Below are 27888 nucleotides of genomic sequence, written 5' to 3' on the forward strand. Positions count from 1 at the left end.
CACCACCTAGATTTTCTCCTGGTACCCCAGACTCAACAAATCTGTCTCAAGTGAAATTTGCCTCCTTAGCAGTCTTCTTTGATTTCTGTACACGGTAGAAACCATCTTTCTCATCATTCACAACTCCTTTCTACCCACCCCCCACCACTGACTAGTTTGACAATCACCAAATCCCATTGATTATTCCTTTCTCCTGATTCTGCCATTTCTTCATCTCTATTTTTTTTAAAAGTAGACTTCATGCCCAGCATGGAGCCCAATGCAGAGCTTGAACTCATGACTCTGAGAACAAGACATCAGCTGAGATCAAGAGTTGGTTGCTTAACTGACTGAGCCATGCAGGTGCCCCATTCTTCATCCCTGTTGATGCCCTCTTAGTTCATACTTCCACAGCTTATTGTCTTGTCTACTGCAATAGTTCTATTTGGTCTCATTTTTCCAGGTTCTCCCTACTCTAATTCCTCTTAATAAACATCCACAAGCTTTAGACGATAAGAAAAAGGCAAAAATATGGAATCAAAAGACCTAAGTGGAGCCACTGCTCTGCAACTTACTAGCTATGTCAATTTGTGTTAGCCACATGGCAGCTGTAAGCCTAAATATTTCATCTTTATTACAAGGGTTAACACCTACCTTAAGTAGTTCAAATCCCAGTGGAGTTGTTTTTTGTGAGGGCAAGAACATTGTCTAGCCTATTCACTATCATATCTCTAATGTCTTGTGCATAAGAGGTGCTCAAATAATATTTGCTAGATTAATACATAGAAGACTCTTCAGTATTTTTCCATCTCTTATCTCAATTCTTTCTGTGCCCAACTTCATATCCTAAATTCTATCACAGAAAACTGTGTGCAGTTCCCCAACATATACTGGCTTATATTTCTATGGTTTTTGTTCATCCTTCTGCTTGGCAAATGTCCATTTATTTTTTTAACTTTTTATTTTGAAAAACTTATAAACTCACAGGATGTCAAAAAAATAGTAGAGTCCTTTGTACCCTTGACTCAGCCTTCACCCAATGGTACCATATTATATAACTATAGTGTGATAAAAAACAGGAAACTGACACTGGTATCATGCTATTAACTAGACTACAGGCCTTATTCACATTTTATCAGTTCTTTTTTTTTTTTTTAATGTTTTTATTTATTTTTGAGACAGAGAGAGACAGAGCATGAGCAGGGGAGGGACAGAGAGAGGGGGAGATACAGAATCTGAAGCAGGCTCCAGGCTCTGAGCTGTCAGCACAGAGCCTGATGCAGGGCTCAAACTCACAGAGTATGAGATCATGACCTGAGCTGAAGTCGGAGGCTCAACCGACTGAGCCACCCAGGCGCCCCCACATTTTATCAGTTCTTATGTGTATTCATCTGAGGGTGTGTATGTGAATGGTTATGTACAATATCATCTCATGTGCAGATCCGGGTAACCACCACTATGATTAAGATACAGAATTAAACTATGAAATTTATAGTCACACCTATCCCCTACAACCACACCCTCTATCCTTATTCCCTGGCAATCACTAATTTGTTTCCCATCCTTATAATTTTGTCAATTCGAGAATGTTATATAAATGGAGTCATACAGTATGTACACCCTTTTGAGATTACCTTTTTCTACTCAGCATAATGCCCTTGAGATCCATCCAAGTTGTTTCACATATCAAGAGTATACTATTTTTATTGCTGTTCCTTTTTAAAAACACTTGTTCAAATCCTGTTTCTTCTGTGAAGCTCTCCTGACCTTCAAGTAGAACTAAACCCTCTACTGTTCCTTGGGTTCCCACTATAGCCAGTATAGACTATCACAACATTTTTGATCTTTGAATATCTTTATTTGGTCATTCATCTATAAGGCCCTTTGGTCACATCTTTGTATCTTTAGTACCTAGCGAGTACTTGGTAAAACTAGGCATGTGTTAAATGTTTATCAAATTAATGAATGTAGACTAACTTTAAGTTATGGGTAGAAGTATTTAAAAAAAAAAATTTTTTTTTTACACTTATTTATTTGAGAGAAACAGAGGGAGACAAAGCATGAGCGGGGAAGGGGCAGAGAGAGAGAAGAAGACACAGAATCTGAAGCAGGCTCCAGGCTCTGAGCAAGCAGTCAGCACAGAGCCTGAGGCAGGGCTTGAACCCAAAAACTGTGAGATCATGACCTGAGCTGAAGTTGGACTGAGCCACCCAGGCGCCCCCGGGCAGAAGTATTTTTGAAAATAGTATGCAAGTGTTCCTAAAAGGCTACACAGCTCATATTATAGTTGGTCTTCATTATTCCAGATCCTACAATTTGTAAATTAATCTACTTGTTAACATTTATTTGTAACTCTAAAATCAACATGTGCAGTACTTTCATAGTCATTTGAGAACACATGCAGAGTGGTGAAAATTTTGAGTTGCCTGATACACATGTTCCCAACCAAGGTCAAACAAGGCAATACTCTGTTTTATTGTTTCAGCTCTGATAGTGTAAACAAATGTCCTTCTTGTGGTAGATTTAGTCACAAGGCTTTTTTTATTTTTGTGCTTTTTGGGGTGATTTTGCAGTTTCAAATGGCCCCCAAGCATACTGCTGAAGTGCAGTCTAGTATTCCTAAGTTTAAGAAGACTGTGATATGCTTTATGGAGAAAATGTGTGTGCCAGATAAACTTCAGGCATGGGCTATAGTATTGCTGGCCATGATTCATTGTTAAAAACACTATATATTAAATAAGATGTCTTTGAACAGAAACACACATAAAACAAAGTTACATACTGATTGGTTGATGAAAACTTATAACCAGAGGCTCATAGGAACTTAACCCTGTATTTACCTTAGGAACAATGTTGAGTATTTGGTAACTCAGTGTTTGTGGCAACTTTATACAACATAACTACTGTGAAAAATGAAAACTGTACTTCTCAGTTCTAAAATCAACAGCTCCCTATAGCCCACAGAATGAAATAGGAATACAGTAATTTCTTAACCTCAGATACATTGCTCACCACAATCTGTACTACTGACAAAGACCTTTCTGTTCAGCCAAAGCAATGTATTCTTCTTCATGTTGTGCCTAGCTTGGCAAGATGTGTCCCATGCCTGCTATGGTGATTTCCCGCCTTATGTCCTCTACCAGACTTGGCCTTATAGGTCAAGACCATGTCATAATCATCATCACACCCACCATAGTGTGCCATCCATACATCCTTCTGTCCATCCTATAGTCAGATCTTGGTGGGTCCTTACTCTGTGGTAGGCCTGTGCAAGCTCAGTGCCAGAAAATGGAGGTGCAAAGGCAAATAAGATGCAGTACAGATACTGCCCAAGTGAACTTACACAGAGCAGACCCTGGAGAACTCTGACATAAATTAGGTAAAAATCTCCAGGAGGAAATAAGCCTGTCTCTTACCCTAGGAAAAACACCATAAACTAATTTAGAAATGTTTCCAACTATGAAAGAAATCTGCTGGTTTGGTAAAACAGAAGGCAGATATTAAACTCTAGATATTCCTAGTTGAACACCACTCTTAAACTTTTATTATTAGGCCTGTAAGGCACACTGTTTGATATCTTTACTTGAAAGCTGATAGTTTCCAAACAGTTAATATTGGACCGAGATCCTGTCCTCTTGAAACCAAAACATAAAAGAAAAAATAAGGATAGGAAAGAAGAGGTGGGCAGAGAAATAATAACCATTACCACCATACCAGTTACTATTATTAGAGTCTAACTATATGGCAAATGCTGTATGTATTAAATATTTTACATTTGTCTCCCTTTTAATGCTCACAACAATCCTTTAAAGTAGGTATTGATACTCCCATTTTTACTAAGAGACTAAGTAACCTAAGATCACTCAATGGAAAGCTGATCCAGAATTCAAGGCCAGGTCCATTTGACTCCACAGCCTGTGTATGCTCTTGTTTCAGGATACAATGCCTCTGAAATGTGATTGAAAAGAAGAGGTAGTGTTGAATAAATCATCTTTACAGTGTTGATTTATATTTGCTTATAAAACAAGCAAGGAAAAATAAATACCAACAACTTCTCCTTTATTTTAAGTAGCCAGTTTGAAGAAAGTATTCTCTCTGGGAGGGAAAGTGGCTGAACCCTGAAAGACAACTGCAGAGGCTCTTAGCAGACTACTGCAGATTTTGGGGCAAGTTTATATTGAGTATGTTGGCACTCTAGAATTAGGAGATGCCAATCTCCAGGGATTGTGCTTTTGTCAGGTTCTGTTGAACATCTCCTTTGACAATACAGGGTTAACTGGTGCTTATTAGTACAGTTGATCCTTGAACAACATGGTTTGAACTGAGCAGGTTCACTTATATGTAGATTTTTTTTTGATAAATATAGCACTGTACTATTAATGTATTTTCTCCTTAATAACCTTTTCTTTTCTCTAGCTTACTTAAATTGCAAGAATACAACATATATTACATATAACATACAAAATATGTGTTAAATTACTGTTGATGTTATTGGTAAGGCTTCCTGTCAACAGTAGGCTATTAGTACATAAGTTTTGGGGGAGTCAAAAGTTATACGTGGATTTCTGACTGCACAGGGGGTTGGCACCCCTAACACACCCATGGTGTTCAAGGATCAACTGTATTCTTTGGAGGCTACTTTGACCCTTCACTACAGGACTAAGTTCTGTTACAAGTGAAGGTAAGAGGCAAAATCAAATGCTTAGAAGTTTCCCAGTTTACAGAGTTCCACCTACATATCCACTAGTAATCCCCAGAAATGAATTTGAGATGTGAATATATTAAAAAATAAAATTATAAAAAAAATTATAAAATTATGTGCAGAGAAGGGTTAACATAGCAGACCTGACAGCTATTCTTTTGGAAGTCTTGCTTACAATGTTGGCCGTTGGCTGGCATTTAGGAACTTGGGTTTGGAGAAGCTTCCCACTATTCCCAGAACTGGTAAGAGTGTCTCACTATGCCCAAACTGTTTGTGGAAACAATATAATTTTTGCTGAACACCTGCTTTCCTTCTGGGATTCTGGAATTTTGGGACATGCCACTGCAGAGGGTACATACATGATCAGTCCTCAACTAAAAATCCTGGGTACTGAGTCCCTAATAACCTTCCTTGCTTGGGAAATTAAATATGTCCTATGTGACTCTACTGCAGGTGGACCCTTGGAAGCTTGTGCCTGGTTTCTGTTGGACTTTGCCCTGTGTGCCTTTTCTCTTTGCTGATTTTGCTTTGTATCTTTTTGCTGTCATAAATCATAGCCATAAATATGACTGGATGCTCAGTCCTATGAGTTCTGCTAAGGAATTATCAAACCTTGGAATAGTCACAGTGTCAGCTGGTGTCAGAAGTGGGACTTTGGTGAAATATGGTGAAAGCATTGTTTGGATAAAGAAAGTTGGAAGGGATAAGGAATGGTCAACCTTTGGTGCCTGAGTGGATATGAAGTCATTCATCCATGGTATGAAACATGTGCTATCTGTTGTGAGAGGTAAAAGTTACCTATGGTATTTTAAAATGATAGATCTAATCTAGGAGAGTTGGCTTCATGGTTCCCTTAACTAGTTTTGGTTATGCTAACTAAAGTGAAGGAAAAAGGTGCAACCTTGTAAGGCCTTTGGCTTTGCTCTCTGTTTTAGGTGGCAAGAGAAAGGATAACAAAATTTCCAAAAGTGAGCCTTTTGGAAATGAGTGCAAAAGAAATGCAAAGTTTTTATTGTTCTCTCCTTCAGGTGGGAGGAAGGAAAGAGTTAAATTGGTTCTCGGGGCTGGAGCATAATTTTAGATAAACCAGAGGGGGAAAAGGGAGAAAAACACTCCAGCCATTTCTGCAGCTTAGCTGCTGTTAGGTCAGTTGCTGCAACAGCCAAGAACTGCTCTCTTCCCCACTTCCCTTGCATTCCAGCAGGGGTCTTCCCCAGCAGCTTAATATTAACCCTGTAAATGCTAAATATACTGCTAGGTGAATAAATTTTCTATGAGAAAGAGGTGGGGGGGAAGGGGGAAGAGGAGGATTAAAAAAATGGTTTTGTGGCTACTGTATTTGGATATATGGTAAAAAATGGATATAAAACATTACATGCTTCTAACTTCATAAATGCTAGAGGTATCATCCCAATGAAAGCTGCAAATTGTTAGCAGAACACTACCTACTTCCTTGATTTTGCCACTGGCGAGTGGGTTAGCATTTAAACTCTGAGTACTGGAAACAGAACAAATCTCCAGAACTAAGGATTTTTGCTTATTGAAGCCTCTAGAAAAAGGGAGATAACATTGGAAAGAAAAGCAATTTCCAGATAGAGATACACCTTGGGAATTAAAAAAAAAACATTTTTGGAGCCCCTAGGTGCCCAGTTGGTTAAGTGCCAGACTTCAGCTCAGGTCATGATCTCACAGTCCGTGGGTTTGAGCCCCACATCAGGCTCTGTGCTGACAGCTCAGAGCCTGGAGCCTGCTTCAGTTTCTGTGTCTCCCTTTCTGCCCCTCCCCTGCTCACACGCTCTCTCAAAAATAAATATTGAAAAGAATTAAAAAAAAAAACCATTTTTAGTTTGCTAATGAGCTTGTATACAATTAGATCTTTGATCTTTGGAGGCTGGTGATTTTCCAGTGTGGTGTGCATATTTTTGAGTAGGTAAATTTGGACAATACCAAAAGGGCTTAGGAAAGCCTTGCTTGTTACTTGAACTTAGAACACTGCTGCCTGGTCCTGCAGCATCTTGTCTTTGCTGCTGCTGAAGAAAAGTTGCTGGCTTCTTTTGGGACTCCTAAGTCCACAGATTCTAATTGTCTAGACTTGACTTTAAATAAAAACCTGACACTGTCTGTTGTGAGCTGTTTTGGCATCAGAATGTGCAGTGGTGAAATGAAAGCAAGCAGAGGCTCAATGAACAGGACTTTGACTCTGTGACTGTTGTAAATTTAGGATACCCCTTTAAGGGACCTGAAATTTTGAAAATATCATGAGTATTATCTGTATCATCTGGGTCACATACAAATGCCCATAGGAAAGGGTTTGTTTTTTGATAGGACCATCTAAAATCAAGCTGCTGATTGGCTTATATTTGGTATAGAGAATGACTGCATTCCTAATTTGTGATTCCTGACAAAAGCTGCAAGTTGGGGTAGGGCACACCACGAGGAGTGTGACTCCTCTGCCCATTCCTGACAGACCAGACTCGACTTCCTTTGGGGGATGTCTTACTATGGTTGACTTGTGTTCAACTTCCCAGATTAGTTGCAGTTTGCAACAACAGACTAATAAATAGCTTAACTCTACTTTTTAACCTTTCCTCTGGTGCATACCTTAGAAAGACAATCTGGATTTTTAAATGCTGCTGTGCTCAAAAAGGGATTGATTTTTTCTAGGCTGCTCACCAGGTAAATGAACAGGACAAAAGGGGTGGGAGATTATGTAAACTCATTTAGAAAATTTTTTGTAATTCAGGCTTTTGACCTGACCAATTCCTAAACATGATGGGTCTTTCTGGTGAAGTTGTATAAAAATGATTTTCTATAGGGGTGCCTGGGTGGCTCAGGTGATTAAGTGTCCTACTTCAGCTCAAGTCATGATCTTGTGGCTTGTGAGTTTGAGCCCCACATCAGGCTCTGTGCTGACAGCTCAGAGCCTGGAGCCTGCTTCAGATTCTGTGTCTCCCTTTCTCTGCCCCTCCCATGCTCGTACTCTGTCTCTCTCAAAAATAAATAAACATTAAAAATAAAAAATAAATAAAATTATGATTGCTAAATATAGGATGTACTGATTTTGTAACAAAGGAGAAAACACAAAACAAAACCCTGGCACCTGGGGAGGTGTAGGGGAGGGAGGAAGGCATTAAAATGTTTGCTTTTCAAAACTATTCCTGGAAACTTTCCTCTCTTCCTTTCCTGAAGGAAAACTCCCCATGCTGGCTTTCCAGGCTGTTGCAAGTGCTTTGAATTCAAACTCAATGTTGAGTCTACAATCACCAATGACAGTGGTGACTAAGAGACAGAAGGCAGTAGCCCCACCGCCATCACTTTCACACAAAACACCTTCAGAAGTCATGTACACTCATGAGGCAGATAAACTGGTATCACGGAGAAGCAAATTTATTTGAGACTGCCTGCTTTAGGCAGTCCCTCTGAAACCAAGGACCGAACTAAATTGTTTGGACTGACTGAGAACCCAAGTGGGGGGCAGGTACCACATTGGGCCTAATGCATGTCCTGCTCGGGGTGCTCTAACAATTAATTATAGATTTTGTTTCCAGGGGTATCATGTATGCTCTCTGGGATTATACTTCTTGTGTGTACCCTGATATTAAGACACTGCTTCAGCCCTGGAAGGTGTTCAGGTCAGCTTCAACTTAGAATTGTGCTATTCCTGAATTGATGCCTTGGGCCAGGTTTAAAAAAAAAAAAGGTTAATATAGAAACTTAAGGAGGAAGCCACCTTACTTTCTAAGATGGACTTTAATGATTAATAGGATTTGTTTTTTTAATTCAATGTTATTTTTTTAAACATTTATTTAGTTTTGAGAGACAGAGACAGAGTGTGAGTGGGTGAGGGGCAGAGAGACAGAGGGAGACACAGAATCCAAACAAGGCTCCAGGCTCTGAGCTGTTGGCACAGAGCCCCATGCGGTGCTCAAACTCATGAACTGTGAGATCATGACCTGAGCCGAAGTCAGACGCTTAACTGACTGAGCCCCCAAGGTGCCCCGGATTTGTTTTAACTGGTGGATTCCAGGACCTCTAAAAAGCATAACTGGGACCCATACTGCAAGTTGCTCTTACTTTTCTGTAAAAATGTCTTGGTCAAGAGTAAAGGAGGTGATATATGTAGAAAAGACTGATATTCTTTGAAAGCCTTGCTTTTAAGGTTGGCCTTTGGCTGGTGTCCAGGAACTTGGTTTTCAGGAGGGTTCCCAACATTCCCAGAACTGGTGTGGTTCAATAAGTCTACACTGTGCAAACTACATAGCTTGTGTTGAATACCTACTTTTCTTCTGGAATTCTCGTACCTCAGTGGAGGGTACCTGCCTTTGTGATCAGGTCTCAATTAAAAACCTTGGGTACAAAGTCCCTAATAAGCTTCTTTGCCTGACAACACTTCACATGTGTTGTCTCAAATCACTGCTGGAGGAATTAAGCTCATTCTGTATGACTGTCCTGGGAAAGGACCCTTGGAAACTTGTGCCTGGTTTCCCCTGGACTTCTCCCCATGTGCCTTTCCTCTTTGTTGATTTTGGTTTGTATCACAGCCATGAGTATGACTACATGCTTAGTCTTGTGAGTCCTCTTAGGAAATCATCAGACCTAGAGGTGGTCTTGGGAACCCCTGACACATTGTATGAAAAAGCATACACTTTGGATGTTTCATTCACAATTATGTCAGTTACTATGTATGTGATCTTGGAAATATTACTTAACATCTCTTAGCCACAGCTGTCCTATTTGTAAAATGGGGCTACTATCTATGCCTTAGGGTTTGTATAAAGATTAAATGAGAGAATACTTTCTGAAGTGTCTGGCACAGGTTATGGCACAGAGTAGGATATTAATAATTATTAATTCCCCTGTCTGACTGAGAGGTAGAAAAGGCTGTAAGAACTGAAGAGGTCACCAAATCAGCCACAAAAATTTCAAAGAAAACTTTCACATCAGAGATTCACCCACTTTTGGAAGGCTCAGACCCAATTTCTCTTGAAGGCAAGCAGGAAATTGTGCCAGTATCTTTCACTGCAAACCTCTTTGGTGTTTAGTTATGTTTCCATGTAATCTCAGGACGATTCTGCTTTCTGGCAACAGTAACATGAAGGAAGGAAGAGAGAATATGCTCACTGAAAGGAAAGCATGCTGAAAGCGAGATGGTGTGGTTTCATCCTGCACACAGTGCCTTGCCCAGGTCATGTCCAGCTGGTGAGTGGTGTTATTTCTTGCGATCACAAGGTCTATACATCTTAAAGGATCATATGTCCTGAGTACCTACCATGTGTTATGTCCTTGCCTTCAAATCACCTCTCTTAATTCTACATCACCTCATATGTGGCTATCATTGTCTGTCTTTTACAGGTGAAGAAACAAGTTTAGAGAGGTTATGTGCCTTGCCCAAGGTGTACCTAATAACTGGTTCTTTATATCATCATGCTGTCTCCCTGTCATGATTGTCAATACTCAGAACACAGTTTTTCCTGCACTAGAGGGGCTGTAATAAATAATGGACTTCCTTCCAAGGAAGAGACAAGTCACAAGATGCAGGTCACCCTCATATTAGGAATGAGGAATGTGTGTAAAAACTTATTTTTTAAAGGTTAGAGATAGGGCAAAAGCAGTGACTTGCTGGAAATGGATAAAAGGAACTCAGCATTACCAAATCAAGCAGCATGGACCTCTGCCCTTTACCAGGTGTTTTCATTATCACTTTTGATCTTATTATCACAATATATTAGTGAGGACACATGACATTATCCTCACTTGAAAGATGAAGTAACTGAAATATAGTAAAGAGAAATAATGTACTTAATGTACCTCAGCAAATAGACGGAAGCGCCAGCATTAGAACCAACATCTCTCTGACCCCAAGTAAAGATGACATAGGAGAAACTATCGAACCATTTATCAAAATACTTAGTCCAGGTGTTAGTAGACTATGTTTAAGCATCTCTCTAATCTCCCCCTGCTTGGCTGCATTTTTATCAATCTCATTTTAAGTACTGCAGCATCCCTTGACTATTCTTCTGGCTTTAGTCTTTCTTTATGTCAATTCATTTTTCCAGGCTTCCAGTGAGATAGAATGGAAAGAATCAGTACCTTGATATTTAATTTCTACTTCCTGGCTATGTGATCTTGGTCGAAACACTTAACTTACAAGTTTCAGTTCCTGTATCTGTAAATGGGAATATTTGCTTGGTATAATAGATTTCGGACATGGGTTTGAAATCTTTTTGTGCCTTTAATTTTTTCAACTATAAAGTTAATACCAATTTCATAAGCTGGTTGTAAGGATTCAATTAGAGGATACCTGTAAAGTGCATAGCATAGTTACTGATACACAGTGGGAACTCAATAACTGGTAGATAGCCTAACGGTTGTCATTTGGAAAGAGAGGTTGCTGAAAGGAGGGAAGGAAGTCTGTTGTTTTATATGGGTTGGTCAGAAAGGGCCTCAATGAAAAGGCATCATTTGAGTAGGGACTTGAAGGACGTAAGGGCATGAGCAATATATATTTCTAGAGGAAGAAAGTGTAAGTGCAAGGCCCTAAAGTGAGAAAATGTTTTGTTGTGTTTCACAAATAGTAAGGATGCCAAGATGACTTGAAAAAATTGAGTGGGGTCAGAGAAATATACCAGGGAGTCACATCAGGGAGGGCCTTTCAAAAATTCAGAACTAGATGGGGAACTATTACAGGATTGGAGAAAAGAAGTGATGTGGTTTGCCTTACATATTTTTTAAAAAGTCTCTTGGTTTTTCAGAAAAAGAAAATGAAGGGGTAGGGTGGGTGGTGCATGGGTTGAGGCAGAGCAGCCAGTTAAGACATTACTGCAATAATATGGACAAGGGATTATAGTGGCTTGGCCTAGGGTTAGTTGTAGAGTCAATGAGAAGTAGATTCTGATATATTTTGAAGATAAAACCAACAGAATTTGCTTGTGAGTTGGATGGAGAAATGAGAGAAAGAAGAGTCAAGCAGGACTCCAAGGTTTCTGGCCTGAAAAAAAAAGAGGGGAATGAAGTTGCCATTTAATGAGACGAGGAAGACTATGACAGGAGCAGATTTGGGTGAGGGGAGGGATCAGGAGTTTAGTTTTGACTATGTTTAATTTGAAATGTCAACCAGACATTAAGTGGAGGTGCTGAGTAGGCAGCTGTATGTATAAATATCTGGAGTTCAGGAGAGAGCCTGGGCTGGAGATAATACACCTTTGGAGTTGTAACTGTATATATGACATTTAAAGCTACAAGACTGAGATCACCTAGATAATGAGGGCAGATAGAGAAGAGATTAGAGGACTGACATTTATTGAGTACCTACAATGTGCCAGGCAATGTGAATTTACAAATTATGGAGTAATGTACAGGTAATTATTCTTACTTTGATGATACCATGATGACCATGTCATTACCTTGCTCAACAAATTTACATGAAATAAAGCCAAGTTCTCTTGCCTGGTATTCTGGGTTTAATACAATTCCCCTTTAGCCTTTTCCTAGAACTTGACTATATACAAACCCCATTTTTCAACTAATCTAGTTTGCACGCCACTATCTAGCCATGCCTTGTGCTTTCCAACATTAGCTTCTTTCTTCAAGCTGTCCTGGCTGCTGGAGAATGTTCTCCTCTTACCAGTTCACCAAAAACCCTATCCATCTCAAAAGTTTTGTTTATCTGCTGTACAAAGCCTTTCCTGATCACCCAGGTCAGCATGCATCTTGGTCAACTTTGACTTCTGTTGCCCTTTTTGTCTAACTACTCTTAGAATGAACTCACTGCATGAACTGCATTATGGGGATTATTTTTGTATGAGAAACCCAGGTATTCTCAAAGGCAAGGACCATGCCTTATTCCTTGGCACTTAACAGTGTCTAGAAAAATAAAAGTTTTCTGGTAAACAGAGTGTGAAATACAACTAAGTATATACTTTACCTACATCTGGCTGTGACTTTGGAATAGGAATTACAAAGACAATATGAAAAATCAGAGATGATGAAATCTTTTCAAATGTGTAAAACTGAGTTTCATTTACACATTTAAAGTATTTTTTTAGATGACAAACTACTTCCTTGGAATAAATCAGGAGGCATGATAGCATAGGGATTAGGAGCAGACTCTAGGGTCACACACTTAGGTTTGTTTCTGGTTCTGATATTTACTATGACATTGGGCAAGTTACTTAACCTCTTTTGTGCCTGAATTTCCCCATCTCAGTGAGGACAGGATGAATGTTTACCTTCAGAATAGTTTTTAGGATTAAATGAGATAATGCATGTAGGGTACTTAGATTAGTGCCTAGTATAGTAAAACCTCAATAAATACTATTATTTAAAAAAAATTTATGCTGAACATTTGGCTATTGGATAATCATCATGATAATTATCATTTTTAATATTTCATATCTCACAGTTTATAAAACACTTTCATATACATTGCCTTATTTGAGCCATGATATGGTCCTGGGAGAAGCAGAATTTATTGCTTCTGTTTCAAGACAACTGAGATTTAGAAAGGGGGTGTGCCTTGTTCAAGGTTGTACAGCTAATAAATGATCTTTTGATTCCAAGCCCAATGTTCCTTCCTCTATATCATTGCCTTTCTCTATTCCATCTCCTTAATCATTCCAACAATCAAGCACAGACACCTAAGAACCATGAGTTTTCAGACTGAGTCAGTGTGTAAGGCATTGTTAAGGCATAGGATGCTTCATCTCATTACTTAAAAACAAAACTTATAATTTAGAAAATAATACATTTCAAAAAAAAAGAAAATAATACATTTCTTAAACAAAATGACTAACCTGAAGAAATATAAACCACTCTTGCTAGAAATAGTATTTTCTCCCTTTAATTAGACTGCTAATATACCAGATTAGTTTCACATATAGACCTATTTAGAAGTAACTATATTATTCTTTTAAATGTTTTGTTATTTAGTTTTTTTCTGTAAATATTATATGAACAGTTTAGCAGATGACTTCAACCTATAAATTCAAGCGTCCTGTGGTCAAAATATGCCACAAGCATCTTTCCTTACAACATCACTTTTGGAAATAAAGCAATTCAGAGGCCTCGTCTCTAGTCCTCAGTGGTCATGAACTGGATGTATGCTCTCAAGCAAGCCACTGTATCTGAGGCCCCCACTTTCTCTAACTGGCACTAACAATGACTGCCTTGCTGCCTCCCAAAGCTGACGAGAATAGGGATAAGGTAGCTTTGTGAGTGCATTTTGCACCTGAGTGACACCTGTTGGTTTCTCTCAGGCAAGCAGTTTTTTGTGGCTTAAGGATGAGATGAATGTGGTAGGGAAGTAACTGCATGGGAGGTGGGGAGCAGGGGAGAAGAACTGAGCAGGAAGAGGAGATGGTGTGAGATTGTGTATGCTTCGGTAAGGAGTTTGGACTTTCTCTGGTAGGCCATTAAAATTTTTTTTTAATGTTTATTTATTTTTGAGAGAGATAGACAGATAAGGCTCAAAAAGGGGAGGAGCAGTGTACAAAAAAAACATAAAATACCTATGAATAAATCTAATCAAAGAGGTGAAAAATCTATACACTGAAAACTATAGAAAGTTTATGAAAGACACTGAAGAAGAAACAAAAAAATGGAAAAAGATTCCATGCTCCTGGATAGGAAGAACAAATAGTTAAAATGTCGATACTACCCAAAGCAATCTACATATTCAATGCAATCCCTATCAAAATAACACCAGCATTCTTCACAGAGCTAGAACAAATAATCCTAAAATTTGTATGGAAACAGAAAAGACCCCGAATAGCCAAAGCGGTTTTGAAAAAGAAAACCAAAGCAGGAGGCATCACAATCCTGGACCTCAAGCTGTAACTACAAAGCTGTAATCATCAAGACAGTATGGTACTGGCACAAGAACAAACACTCAGATCAATGGAACAGATAGAGAACCCAGAAATGGACCCACAAACGTATGGCCAACTAATCTTTGACAAAGCAGGAAAGAATATCCAGTGGAATAAAGACAGTCTCTTCAGCAAGTGGTGCTGGGAAAACTGGACAGCGACATGCAGAAGAATGAACCTGCACCACTTTCTTACACCATACACAAAAAAAAACCTCAAAATGGATGAAAGACCTAAATGTAAGACAGGAAGCCATCAAAATCCTTGAGGAGAAAGCAGGCAAAAACCTCTTTGACCTTGGCTGCAGCAACTTCTTACTCAACACATCTCCGGAGGCAAGGGCAACAAAAGCAAAAATGAACTACTGGGACCTCCTCAAAATAAAAAGCTTCTGCACAGCAAAGGAAACAATCAGCAAAACTAAAAGGCAACTGACAGAATGGGAGAAGATATTTGCAAATGACATATCAGATAAAGGGTTAGTATCCAAAATCTATAAAGAACTTATCAAACTCAACACCCAAAAAACAAATAATCCAGTGAAGAAATGGGCAAAAGACATTAATAGACACTTCTATTCACTTTTGACACTTCATGTCAAAAGACATGAAGAAGACATCCAGATGGCCAACCGACACATGAAAAAATGCTCAACGTCACTCATCATCAGGGAAATACACATTAAAACCACAATGAGATACCACCCTACACCTGTCAGAATGGCTAACACTAACAACTCAGGCAACAACAGATGTTGGCAAGGATGCGGAGAAAGAGGATCTCTTTTGCATTGTTGGTGGCAATGCAAGCTGGTACAACCACTCTGGAAAACAGTATGGAGGTTCCTCAAAAAACTCAAAATAGAACTACCCTATGACCCAGCAATTGCACTACTAGGCATTTATCCACGGGATACAGGTGTGCTGTTTCGAAGGGACACATGCACCCCCATGTTTACAGCAGCACTATCAACAATAGCCAAAGTATGGAAAGAGCCCAAATGTCCATTGATGGATGAATGGATAAAGAAGATGTGGTATATATATATACAATGGAGTTTTACTCGGCAATCAAAAAGAATGAAATCTTGCCATTTGCAACTACGTGGATGGAACTGGAGGGTATTATGCTAAGTGAAATTAGTCAGAGAAAGACAAAAATCTATGACTTCACTCATATGAGGACTTTAAGAGACAAAACAGATGAACATAAGGGAAAGGAAACAAAAATAATATAAAAACAGGGAGGGGGACAAAACAGAAGACTCATAAATATGGAGAACAAACTGAGGGTTACGGGAGGGGTTGTGGGAGGAGCGATGGGATAAATGGGTAAGGGGCACTAAGGAATCTACTTCTGAAATCATTGTTGCACTATATGCTAACTAATTTGGATGTAAACTTAAAAAAATAAAAAATTAAATTAAAAAAAAAAAAGAAGGGGAGGGGCAGAGAGAGAGGGAGACACAGAATCTGAAGCAGGCTGCAGGCTCTGAGCTGTCAGCACAGAGCTTGATGTGGGGCTTGAACTCATGTACCATAAGATCATGACCTGAGCCGAAGCTGGAAGCTCAACCACCTGAGCCACCCAGGTGCTCCAAGAAGCCAGTGATCTTAAAAAGCAATGGCCATAAGAAAGCTTGGGTTTTAGTGTTGGCTCTGCTTTTATAATTGATCATGTGACATAAGTAAAGTGCATCATTTTATTATGCTTTGATTCTTCCATCTGTAACATGACAGCATTGCTTTGATATCTCTGAGATCCTTTTCAAATATAGTAACGATTCCAATGTAATGTAATGATACATTATTTTGTCTGGTTTAGAGCATTTGGGTATTTTTAACATAAGTATCCATCATTGCTCTAAAGAAAGAATTCATTGCTACCATGCTTTCTTTAGCTGTAAGCCTTTCTTACCTCTTCTGCCTCTCTCCACTTAAGGTAATTACAGCAGATACTATTTACTATGTGGTAGGGACAGTTTACATTCTCTTATTTCTTTCCACAACTCTCTGAGATAGATGTTATTATTTTTCTTTCAAAGAAAGAAAGGTGAAGAAATAAACATTCAGCATGGTCAAGTAAGTTGCTCAGTGTCATACAGCAGGTATCTGATGGAGTGGGATTCAGATACAGGTCGAACTGCAACCAAAACTTTTATTTTTAACTATGCTCTGTTTCTACTCAGCCAACATCTCTCTCTGCAAGACTCAGTTCAAATTTATTTCCTTTATAATGCCTTCCCTTACCACTGCAGGGTGAAATTACCTGTCTTTCCAACTGTAGGTATAATTTGTAATGCAATTTGCTTTATGTGTGTTTTCACTAGAATATGAACTCTTCAAGGTCAGTAACAATTTTTTATTTCTGTATCATTAGCGTCTGGTATGGAGGTTGGCAGAGTAGCTGCTCAGCAAATGTTTTGTCATATGGAAGAACAAATACATGAACGAAATACAAATTAAACTACTTCTATTTCCTTATGTTGGCAAAAAGGATATCCTTGTGTTATCGATAAAGTCAAACATCATCCAGCAGTAGTTTGTGGATACAGACTGTAAGTTCTACAAGGGCAAGAATTATGTCATTATTTTCCAGTCCTGTGTTTCCAGCACTGAGCTTAATGCTTAATGTAATAAAGGTGGATGGGTAACAGAGGAAGGAATCTGCATACCCTAAATTTGTAAGGTGTTCCCCCCCCAAAGTTAATTTAAACAAACCTTTACTAACTAAGGGCCTACTCTGCTAGAAGCTTGTTTATATTCACTGTCTTGTTCCTTTAAACATTAGAAAGAGAAAGAAAAAAAGTTATAAGTTATACTTATGGATGGGGGAAAAACTAGAAAGCAGGATAAAAATACAAATACGTTCATTACTTTGTTTTAGAATATAAAATGTCTGATACTGTATTTCTGAATGTATCCATGTTTGTCTGTTTGGGGAGTTCATATCTATAGGTCTGGAGGAAGAAATGCTCTCAGAGCAAAAATGAGGGCTGTGTGATTACATAAGTGACAAGGAACACAGGGCACCAGTCCTGAAGCCAATCTGCCATTACCATCCTCCTTTCCTAGTATTCTCCAGTCATATTATAAACAGAAAGACCACACTTTCCAGTTGCAGCTGGAGTTCTCTGAGTTGGCAAAAGAAGGAAAACAGAGGAGACAGTAATGGGAAAGAGTTATGGTATAAAAAGAAAAGGAGGCGGGAAGAGTGGAAAGAAGGGAGGAGAATAAAAAGAGTAAAATGGGATTGGAAAGAACAGGAGGGGTGGGAAAGAAGGAGAGAAAAGGAAAGAGGAAGGTTGGGGGATATTGACAACCTCACACTGAGTGGCACTGGGCCAGTACCCACTAGGTCCAGAGGGGAACTGAGAAGATGGCAGGGGCCCCTTACTGACTCTGAGGCAGGGGGAGTAGTAAGTAGTAGGGGTTAGGATCATTCCTTAACTTTAGGACTCAACTACGTCACTACCAACTACCTTGCAATGCCCAAGTAAGCAAATGGGCCACTGATGTTCACATGGCTCTAACACATCCAAGAGGTATGGCTTAATGACTAAAGCTCTGGTAGTGAATACTACTTCTCTTGGTAACTGTTATGAGCAAAACAGAAAGCAAAACAACAACAAAAATCAAATAACTCAATGTTCCCAGCACCTTGACAATCAGCTTTGCTGGGAAAGGCCTGTGTCTGCTGCTATTTTGCTTGTCCCACAGTGCTTAATTCAGTGGCATACCCACCAGACATTTAGTAAATAGTTGGACAGCTGGGAAATCTTAACATGAAGTATTGTTTTGATTGGAGGGTGGGGGCACAGAGAACGTTTACCATCCTATGGTGAGAAATCAGTCTCTGCTTTGTGGAGAAAAGGTTGAAGACACAATAAGACTCCTGGAGTTAAGTCTTATGTTATTTGTTATTAAAGAGGTGAGGTCTTAAGATGTGCTTTTTAACAGTCTTTAGTTTGGTTGTAATTTAAGATGACTTTTACAAATTAGATCCTAATCCTTGCAGACACAGATGGCTGTTACAGAATAGCCTTGCAAAAACACTAGTCATTTGACTTGAAAGAGCATTTAGAAAAGGATGAAGGGCTATTAACTCTCACCCTACCCCTGGCTCTAGGAGGTCTAGTGAGTCCTGGGTGGGCTTTCTGGGTTTAGGTCTGGGTCTGGAATCTGGGTGGGCCTATGGCATCTGTTCTTATTTGGAACAGCTTCTCTAGTTCACTCTGGAATCAGAGATTTAGGAACAGACCGAGATCATTAACATTTCACAACAGCAAGTAAATGGTTATGTGTGAGGTACCATTCTGGGAACTTCAGGGGAGATAGACATGAACATGATAAGGACAGCCTTTGTAAGAAATCACAGAACAACAGGAAAAGTGATATGAGAGAGGGATGTACAAACTGCAATGGGTACAGAACTGAGGAGCCTGGGAGAAGGGGAGGGCTTCTGAGAGAGCATCGATGATATTTGAGCTGGGCATTAAAAGATGACATCAAACAAGCCAGGAAAAGTGGGGAGAGTGGATATTCAAGGAAAAGAGAACAGAGTATACAGAAGCAAAGAGGCAAGAGAGTCTCGTGTCTTTTGTGAATAGTGAGCAATCTCATCTCCTGGTGATGGAAATAAGTAATGAAAGGCAAAGCTTAAGGTGGGAATGGTAGGTATGGGTCAGATTATGGAGAGTTTTTGAAAACATTCTAATGGGTCTATCCTTATCCTAGGTCCATAAGGAGCTATTAATGAGGTTTTCTGTTTGTTTGTTTGTTTGTTTGTTTGTTTGTTTTAAACAAGAAAGGGAATGATCAGAATAGGTTTTTAGAAAAATCCTCTTACAGAAGCAAGCCTCTGGTTAAACTTTTCCTCTGGGGAGCTGGGCCCAACTTGATCTAAACTGGCCTTGGGATAGGGTTTGAGATAGAAATGGGGTTAGGTATGAAAGGAACATTAGAAGAGCCTGTTAACGAGATTGAATAGCATTCTTCAGCAGTGTAAAGAGTGAATGCTTGAGATCTAAATGAAGAGCAAATTTTCTTGGGGAGCTTGGGTGGCTCAGTCGGTTGAGCATCTGACTCTTAATTTTGGCTCAGGTCATGATCTCACAGTTGTGAGATCGAGCCCTGTGTTGGGTTGAGCTCTGCACTGGGCATGGAACCTGCTTGGGATTCTCTCTCTCCCTCTCTCTCTGTCCCTACCCTTTGCACTCTCCCCGTCTCTCTCAAAATAAATAAATAAACATTAAAAAAAGAGTAAATTTTCTCTAAAACTAGGTGACTGACCCTCGATTTAGGGCAAATCCATAGTTAACATAGTCTGTACTGAAAAGGCTGAGTGTTCAGTCAGTAGAGCTCAAGGTGGGCAGATAGCAGGCCCAAAAACCTCTGCATTTCACTTCACAGTTCCCTTGCTTATTTACAACAGCAACTTTGTACAGTCTACATTTCTACCATATAGTCATTAATACCATAAAACTCAGCCTTTTTAGAGATTGTTCCTCTCTCTCTCTCTCAAAAATAACTAAAAAAAACCATTAAAATAAAAAGGGGTGCCTGGGTGGCTCAGTTGGTTAAGCGTCCAACTTTGGCTCAGGTCACGATCTCATGGTTTGTGGGTTTGAGCCTCGCGTTGGGCTCTGTGGTGACAGCTCAGAGCCTGGAGCCTGCTTCGGATTCTTTGTCTCCCTCTCTCTCTGCCCCTCCCCTGCTCCTATGTCTGTCTGTCTGTCTCTCTCAAAAATAAATTAAAAAATTAAAAAAAATTTTTTTAGAGCTTGTTCCCCCCACGCTACTCCCAGTAATTGGGTTAAAAATTAATTTGAAAAAAAAAAAAGTTTAATTTTAAAAGCCAGCAGTTCCTTAGACTTTCTCTCTTTTAGTACTTTCACTTTCAGATGAAAGGCCCAGAAGAGGAGTGCCTTAAAACCAAGGGTTGGGATTTTAGAAGTCCTCATCACAAGGGGAAAAAAAATTGTAACTATGTGTGATGATGGATATTAGCTAAACCTACTGTGGCTATCATTTCGCAATGTTCACAAATATTGAATCATTATATTGTACACTTGAAACTGATATAAGGTTATATGTTAATTATACTTAAATTTAAACAAGCAAACAAACAAACAAGAGCTGGGAGGGACTAAATTAGTTCCTAAGTTTTGTAAGTTCTTTAAGAGAGATGTTCATCACAGAACATAAGTATGAGAACCAGGCTGATCTTGAACCCCTTGACAGGGGTTCTTTCCTAAGTGTTCACACACTTAGAATTTAACTTCAGTGTCAGAATTCAAGTAGTTTTTTACTTGGCCATGCAGTCCACAGAGCACGTACATGCATGTGTTCCCTGGGACATGTTTGTGTGTGTTATATATAACAAAGAGGAAGAGATTGGAGCAGTAGGTGGGGCTAGTGAGAGAGGAACCAATGGCTAGCACCTGGAGTCCATTCCAGTGTCCTTGGCTGAGATATAAGTAGTAGGATCCTCATCCCACCTAGGGATTTTGTGGCTGAGTGGTAGAGCTAAACACATACCACTGATTTCTGTCTCTACTCTGCAAATCTGACAGCCACTGTGAGGGACTAAGATGAACCTTAATTAAATTCTTGCTTTTGTGTTTTAGATGAAGTCTAAGTTATTAGAGTTTACATTATTGAATCAAAATGGAATCAAAGAATATTAAGATTTACTATGTATCCTAGAGGTAAGCTAGTCTAAGCCCTATCCCAGTTAAAGTAGGAACATCAGGAATGAATCCTTCCCCATGTATGTCCAGTAATGCTGGAAAGGGATCATTCAGTAGTGCATGGTTATCTCCAATGACAGGAAAATCACTACTTCATGACCCAAGATATTCCCTTCTTAGAAAATACTTCCCTATATGGGGCCAAATTCATCTCCTGTAACTTTGAAATCACTGGTCCCAGTTCCGTCTTTGGAGCCTTACAAAGTAAGATCTCTCTTTTTCATGGCAGCCCTTCAAGTAACTGAAGACAACAATCATGTCTCCCATAGCCTTTACATCTCCAGAGGAAATGTTCCTCAAATGACAGGATTTCCAGTTCCCTCATCTTCCGATCAGCTCTGCTCTAGACATGCTCTTTTTTCTTCAGGCTTCAGCATGGAGTCTAAGGACTGTTTGAGGGAGAGTTTATTTTGTACACAGTTGAACAGGACCATTAAATTATCTTCTTGTTGGGATTATACCTCTAAAAATGCATCTAGCATTTTGTTAGCAGCCACAACACATTAATGCTTATTCAGCTCAATTCAACAATAACTTCTGCTAAGGCATGGTCTTTCCAGCCCAAACATGAGTAACTAATTTTCTAAATCTAATATGGGAATCTATCTCTAAATATTTCTGTAAAATTTCTATAGGTTTATTTTTGTCTATTGTTTTAGTATTTTAAGGTTTTTTTTAAATCTTGTTTTTCATAATCTATAAATCTGATAAAGTCTTAAAAGCATGGTGAGTAATAAAGGATTGAATATAGAACTTCCTGGTCTACTCTAGGTGTCACTTTCTGGACACCACCATTTAGTCAGCAATGAGACTACCTAAGTATAGAGTTACATCTCTATTTTGCCCCAGAATACATTAGAGACTATCAAATACTTTGCTGAAATACAGATACATAATGAGTTTAAGTCATTCTCTGTGACTTTCTAGGATAGCAAAAACTGTCAAATCACAAAAAACTCTTGGTTTAGCATGACTTTTTCTAGTGAACCTATAATTGTTGACCCTGATCAAACTGTTAAGCTGATAAGCACACAATTCTCAGATCTACTCTGAGGTATATAGAGATGAGATCTTGGGAAAGATCTTGAGTCTGTATACAGATGCTTGAATAGGGGAAATAGCTAGGAAGGAAGAAAGATTTAGTACCTAATTTCTCACATAGGCTCCTGGGACATGTGTGTTGGCTTAGGAAGACATACCTCCTCCAAAGGCTGAGAAGAGAATGGTGTGTGCAACAAAGTACTCCTAGGCATGTGGTCTTGTAGTAGGCTGTACCATTGGACTTTTCTTGGACTACTTTGTCCAACCCTAATGATGGGATATCTCCCACTGGATATATTTCCTAAAATAGGCATGTGAACTTACGTCTCTCCTTGGAAAGGTACTCAGTAACTTGAACTCGTCCCATGGAAATCCTTTGGAAGCTACAAAATCAAAGACAATCTGGAGCTTATTGCTGGCCAGGAACCGCCGCTCAAGGAACTCGCCACTGGGGGTCCGGATCCGCAGTTTGCTCACAGGTTCAGCATTTTCTTCCTTTGGCTCTGGAGGCAGGGCCTGCTCTAAGGAGAGTCGAATGGCCTAAAGAGGGAAAAAAATCAGGTGTCAAAGTGTGTAACAGAAAGGACTGTGGAGAGTGGGGCAGGGAGAGACTAGAAAGAAGCTGCTGCTTTCTAGAAACTCATCAAAAAGTTATTGCCCTTTATTAACCAAGCCTGATGCTTGAACAATAGAATCATGTATTTTTCATTTTCTTAATATTAGCCCAATAAGCAATTAATTAAAAGAAATCCCACTTTAATGGCATATTAGTAAATTGATAGGTAACCACATAGAAAAGAAATGTAATTTGTTTTTTACTGAAGGGCTCATGGGTATCAAATACCCAAATTGCCTCCTTTGTAGGTTATGAATTAAGGCTATTAGAAGCATTTACAAAAGACATACAAGTAAATAATATATTTGAAAAGCATACATTTTCCAAGTCAAAATGACTGAAGAGTTTGTAGAATACTAGATATTATATGAACATGAAAATGGACTGGAAAGATGCGCTTGAGGTGATGAACAACTTTGGAAATAGTGGTGATGGCTGCACAACATTGTGAATATAATTAATGCCACTGAATTGTACACTTAGAAATGGTTACAAAGGCAAATTTCTGTTGTATATATTTTACTACAATAAAAACAAAGTGGAATGGAATGAAAAGAAATTCAAATGTTAGCTTTATTGGAGGCAGAAGACCGTAGACCTATTTTCAGCCTTGTCACTAACTTGCTGTGGGACTTGGCCAAGTTCCAATTTCTGGACCTAGAGATGGCCAAAATTCTTTACTTCACAGGTAAAAATACAGACTTAAACAGATGGAGTAAACTGTTGAGATCTGATGGCTAGAGTTGGGCTGAACCTAGGTTTCCAGGTTCACAACCTACAGTATTGCATTGTTTCATTTTCATGATACTCCATTGGAAGGAAATTAGAAGGTCTCTGATATAGGAATCTATGGCAGAAATTCACTAAAACCTTTTTGTCTCTGGTACTCGGGAGGCATCTTATAAGTAAGCCTGCCATTAGTATGCTCAGCCTTATATTTATATTCTTGCCTGGTTACTTTGACATTTCCATGTTCCCAATTTGTCATCAATAGAAAAACAAAATATTCCTTCAATTTATCTGTGACTATTATAACCAAGTAACATGAATGAGAGAAATTGGAATTTATATTCTCTAAATCCTCAACAGCAATTTTCATTTTTTTATAAAAGTTTATTTGATAGAGGGAAAGAGAGAGAGTGAGCACAAGCTGGGGAGGGGCAGAGAGAGAGGGGGAGAGAGACAGAATCCTAAGCAGGCTCCACACTGTCAGCACAGAACTGAACTATAAATAATAAAGGGGAACTATAAATAAAAGATACAGAATATCTAGAAAACAATGATTGTTGAAATCCATCATGTTGGAATTAATGGGACTCATCCAAGGCAGTGCTCAGAGGAAATTCATAGCCTTAAAATTCTTCTATTATCAGAAAAGAAAGAACAAAAATAAGCTCAGTTGGCAGGGCATGCAACCCTTGATCTTGGGGTTTGTAAGTTCAAGCCCCATGTTGGGTGTAGAGCTTACTTTAAAAAAAAAAAAGACTAGGGGGAAACATTAGGGGGAAAAAGCCAATAAAGTAAGTGGGAAAAAAGCTTAGAAGAAAATAATAATAAAGCTAAAGCATACAGGAATGCATTAGAAAAAAAATATATAGTTAACCAATAAATAAGCTGGTTCTTTGGAGAAAATCAATAAGCTTCTACAAATAAAAAGAAACGCATAAAAATGTTAACCTATAGAGGGTGGGGAAAACAGGGTGGAAGAAAAAATGTGTTTAAAATAACCAGCAAAGAAACAAAGTTTGTTCAGACACCAATATAGATAAGAAACTAATTTTGTGTCATTCAGGATAATTTGGTTGGTTCTAATACTGGTTTTCAAAAAACCATTAAGAATTTCTGTAGCGTAGGGGCGCTTGGGTGGCTCAGTCGGTTGAGCGTCTGACTTCGGCTCAGGTCATGATCTCGCAGTCTGTGAGTTCAGGCCCCGAGTCGGGCTCTATGCTGACAGCTCAGAGCCTGGAGTATGCTTTGAATTCTGGGTCTCCCTCTCTCTCTTTCCCTCCCCCACTCATGCTCTGTCTCTGTCTCTCTCTGTCAAAAATAAATAAACATTTAAAAAAAAAAAGAATTTCTGTAGTGTATAGTGAAAGCTATTTTTCTCTATGACTCTGAAGTCATTTTCTTTCTTGAGGCATTGGATATTACCATCTACCTTAAAGGGGATAATAAAAGATGGGAATTACAAACACGATATATGTGAAGTTCCTAGTGTGGTGTTGGATACATAGTAGGCTTTAGTGAATGGTTGCTTGGGTTGCACTGGTTAAATAGTCCTATATTCTTGTTTTTTATATGGGGGAACTGATAACCCAGAAATGGAGACATAAGAAATATAATTCAAAAATCAGAATAATAGGAAGTTAAACCAGTTACTCTTGCCTTTTCTCCTTTCCTTTCTTTCCTTCTTTGGCTAGCATGAGGGAATTTACTTAATATTGGTGTTCTGATCAGCAACCAGTTTCAGCTGAACATTTTCAAATATTAAGTTATCTTAGTAATATTGTCATATATTAATAACCCAATGAATAGATAAACCTGTGTATATCAAAATTAAATTCCAGTTGTACTATGTCTATTACAGCATTCTCCATACTGTACCATAGTTATTTGTTTAATGTCTGGCTTTCTCACTAGCTTACAAGTTCCTTAAGAGTATGGAAAATGTCTTACTGCTTATTGCAAGAGTAGCATATAGCACAAAATATATGCTCAATATGTATTTGATAAGAGAAGGAATAAACTAACATGTTAACTGAAATGATACATGCGAAAGTACTCAGTATGGTGATAAGTACACAGCATGTGCTAAATAAATGCTAAGAGAATCTGAATCTCAGGGGCTCTACTCCTAGTAACCAAGAACTCATCACTCCTTTCTCTGAGGTATGACTCCCTCCAGCATCAACTTCCAGACTAATTTTCAACATACATGTTCCTTAAGGGCTACCCAAAAGTTGCTTGTAGGAATAAACCACCTCTGTGGATTAGAGTTATATATATTTTCTAAACTGTTAAATGGGATCATTTGACTATTTCTAACACTGTGATTCTTTAAAACTATGTCTTTTATGGCCGATGTTCATCACCACTTGCCATCAGGGAAATGCAAATCAAAACTACAATGAGATATCACCTCACACTGGTCAAGAATGGCTAAATCAACAGTACAAGAAACAACAGGTGTTGTTGAGGATGTGGAAAAAAAGGAACCCTCTTTCACTGTTGTGGGAATGCAAACTGGTGTGGCCACCTGAAAAACAATATGGGGGTTCCTAAAAAGTTAAAAACAGCACTACCCTATAATCCAGCAATTGCACTGTTGGGTATTTACCCAAAGAATACAAAAACACTAATTTAAAGGGATACATGCACCCCTATGTATACAGGAGCATTATTTACAATAGCCAAGATACGGAAGCAGCATACATGTCCATCAATTGATGAATGTATAAGGAAGATCTGGCATATATATATACAATGGAATATTATTCAGCCATAAAAAGAATTAAATCCTGCCATTTGCAATGACATGGATGGAGCTAGATGGCATAATGCTAAGTGGAATAAGTCAGTCAGAGAAAGACAAATACCATATGATTTCACACATATGTGGAATTTAAGAAACAAATGAGCGAATGGAAAAAAATGAGAGGGAGAAAGAGACAAACCAAGAAACAGACTCTTAATTACAGAGAACAAACTGATGGTTACCAGAGGGGAGGTGGGTGGGGCGATGGGCTGAACAGGTGATGGGGATTAAGGAGTACACTTGTGATGAGCACCAGGTGATGCATGGAATTGCTGAATGACTATATTGTATATCTGAAAATAATATAACACTGTGTGTTAAGTAATTGGAATTAAAATAAAAACTTAAAACTATGTCTTTGAGTTAAAAAAATATTTTTCCTGATTATAAAAGTAATATATAACCTTTGGAAAAAGAAAAATATTACAATTAATTTCCAGATTCACCATCCAGAGATAGCCACTGCTACCATTTGATTTTTTAAACCATTAATTTTTTAAACCATTTTTTAAGTGTATTTAGTGGCATTAAGTATATTTACGTGTTGTATTACCATCACCACCATTTATTTCTAAAACTTTTTCTTCATCCCACTCTCCATCAATTTTCCATGCATAGTTTTATATAAATATATATTTAAATCTTTTTTAAACAAAATTTTAATCAGTGATATACTGTATAAAACTTTATGTTTTGTTCAAAGCCGTATGTTCTATCATTTTAAAGTTTTTTATTGAAATATGCTATGAAAAGGTACAATGTATATAGATAGTGTGCAACAGTATACAACTTGATAAATTTTCAAAAAGTGAACACACCCATATAACTGGCCATCAAAAGTCCTTTTGCCCCTTCCTGAAAATTATCTTTCTCAAAGTTAATCACTATCCTGACTGCTAACACTGCAGTTTAAAAAACTTTAACAATTAAATGCTATGTATGGTTAGGAAACAGGCTTTGGGTATGACAGACAGAGGTTCAAATCTTGACTCATAGGCATATAACAGTCTTTATGAACTTCAGTTACCCCATATAATAAATAGGGCCAATAATACCTTCCTCACAATTTTTTTTGTATAACATGTAGTAATGTTTGTAAAACATCTAGCAAGTGCTGACACATGGCCAGCACTCAATAAGTGCCTAGCATTGAACCTCACGCTGTAATACGGTGCTCAACAGATGACAGTTGTTGTTATCATTATCGTTATTATAATCCCTCTGCACCTACTTTAAATCAGAACTTAACGTGATATTTCCTGGTTTCTCCTCCTGTTCTTCCCTTTAATCCACCTGTATGCTTGCCTTCTATTTTGACATTTCCCTGCACACTATAACAACAGATGCTACATTATTGTCTGAACTCAACCAATTATACTACAGAAGAATAAACAACAG

The 27888-nt window shown here is 38.5% G+C and overlaps 1 protein-coding gene across 3 annotated transcripts in view; it reads right to left on the reverse strand.

Moving 5' to 3' along the window:
* The window catches only part of FAF1 (Fas associated factor 1), a 508536-nt gene that overhangs the window by 17961 nt on the left and 462687 nt on the right, over nucleotides 1–27888 (reverse strand). For all 3 annotated transcript variants that reach the window (XM_027059229.2, XM_015070778.3, XM_015070768.3), the window contains one exon: nucleotides 22664–22879. In XM_027059229.2, coding sequence (XP_026915030.1) covers nucleotides 22664–22879 — 216 coding nt within the window. The remainder of the gene's footprint in view (nucleotides 1–22663; nucleotides 22880–27888) is intronic.

The sequence above is a fragment of the Acinonyx jubatus genome, chromosome C1, assembly GCF_027475565.1.
Source record: "Acinonyx jubatus isolate Ajub_Pintada_27869175 chromosome C1, VMU_Ajub_asm_v1.0, whole genome shotgun sequence".
Lineage (NCBI taxonomy): Eukaryota > Metazoa > Chordata > Mammalia > Carnivora > Felidae > Acinonyx > Acinonyx jubatus.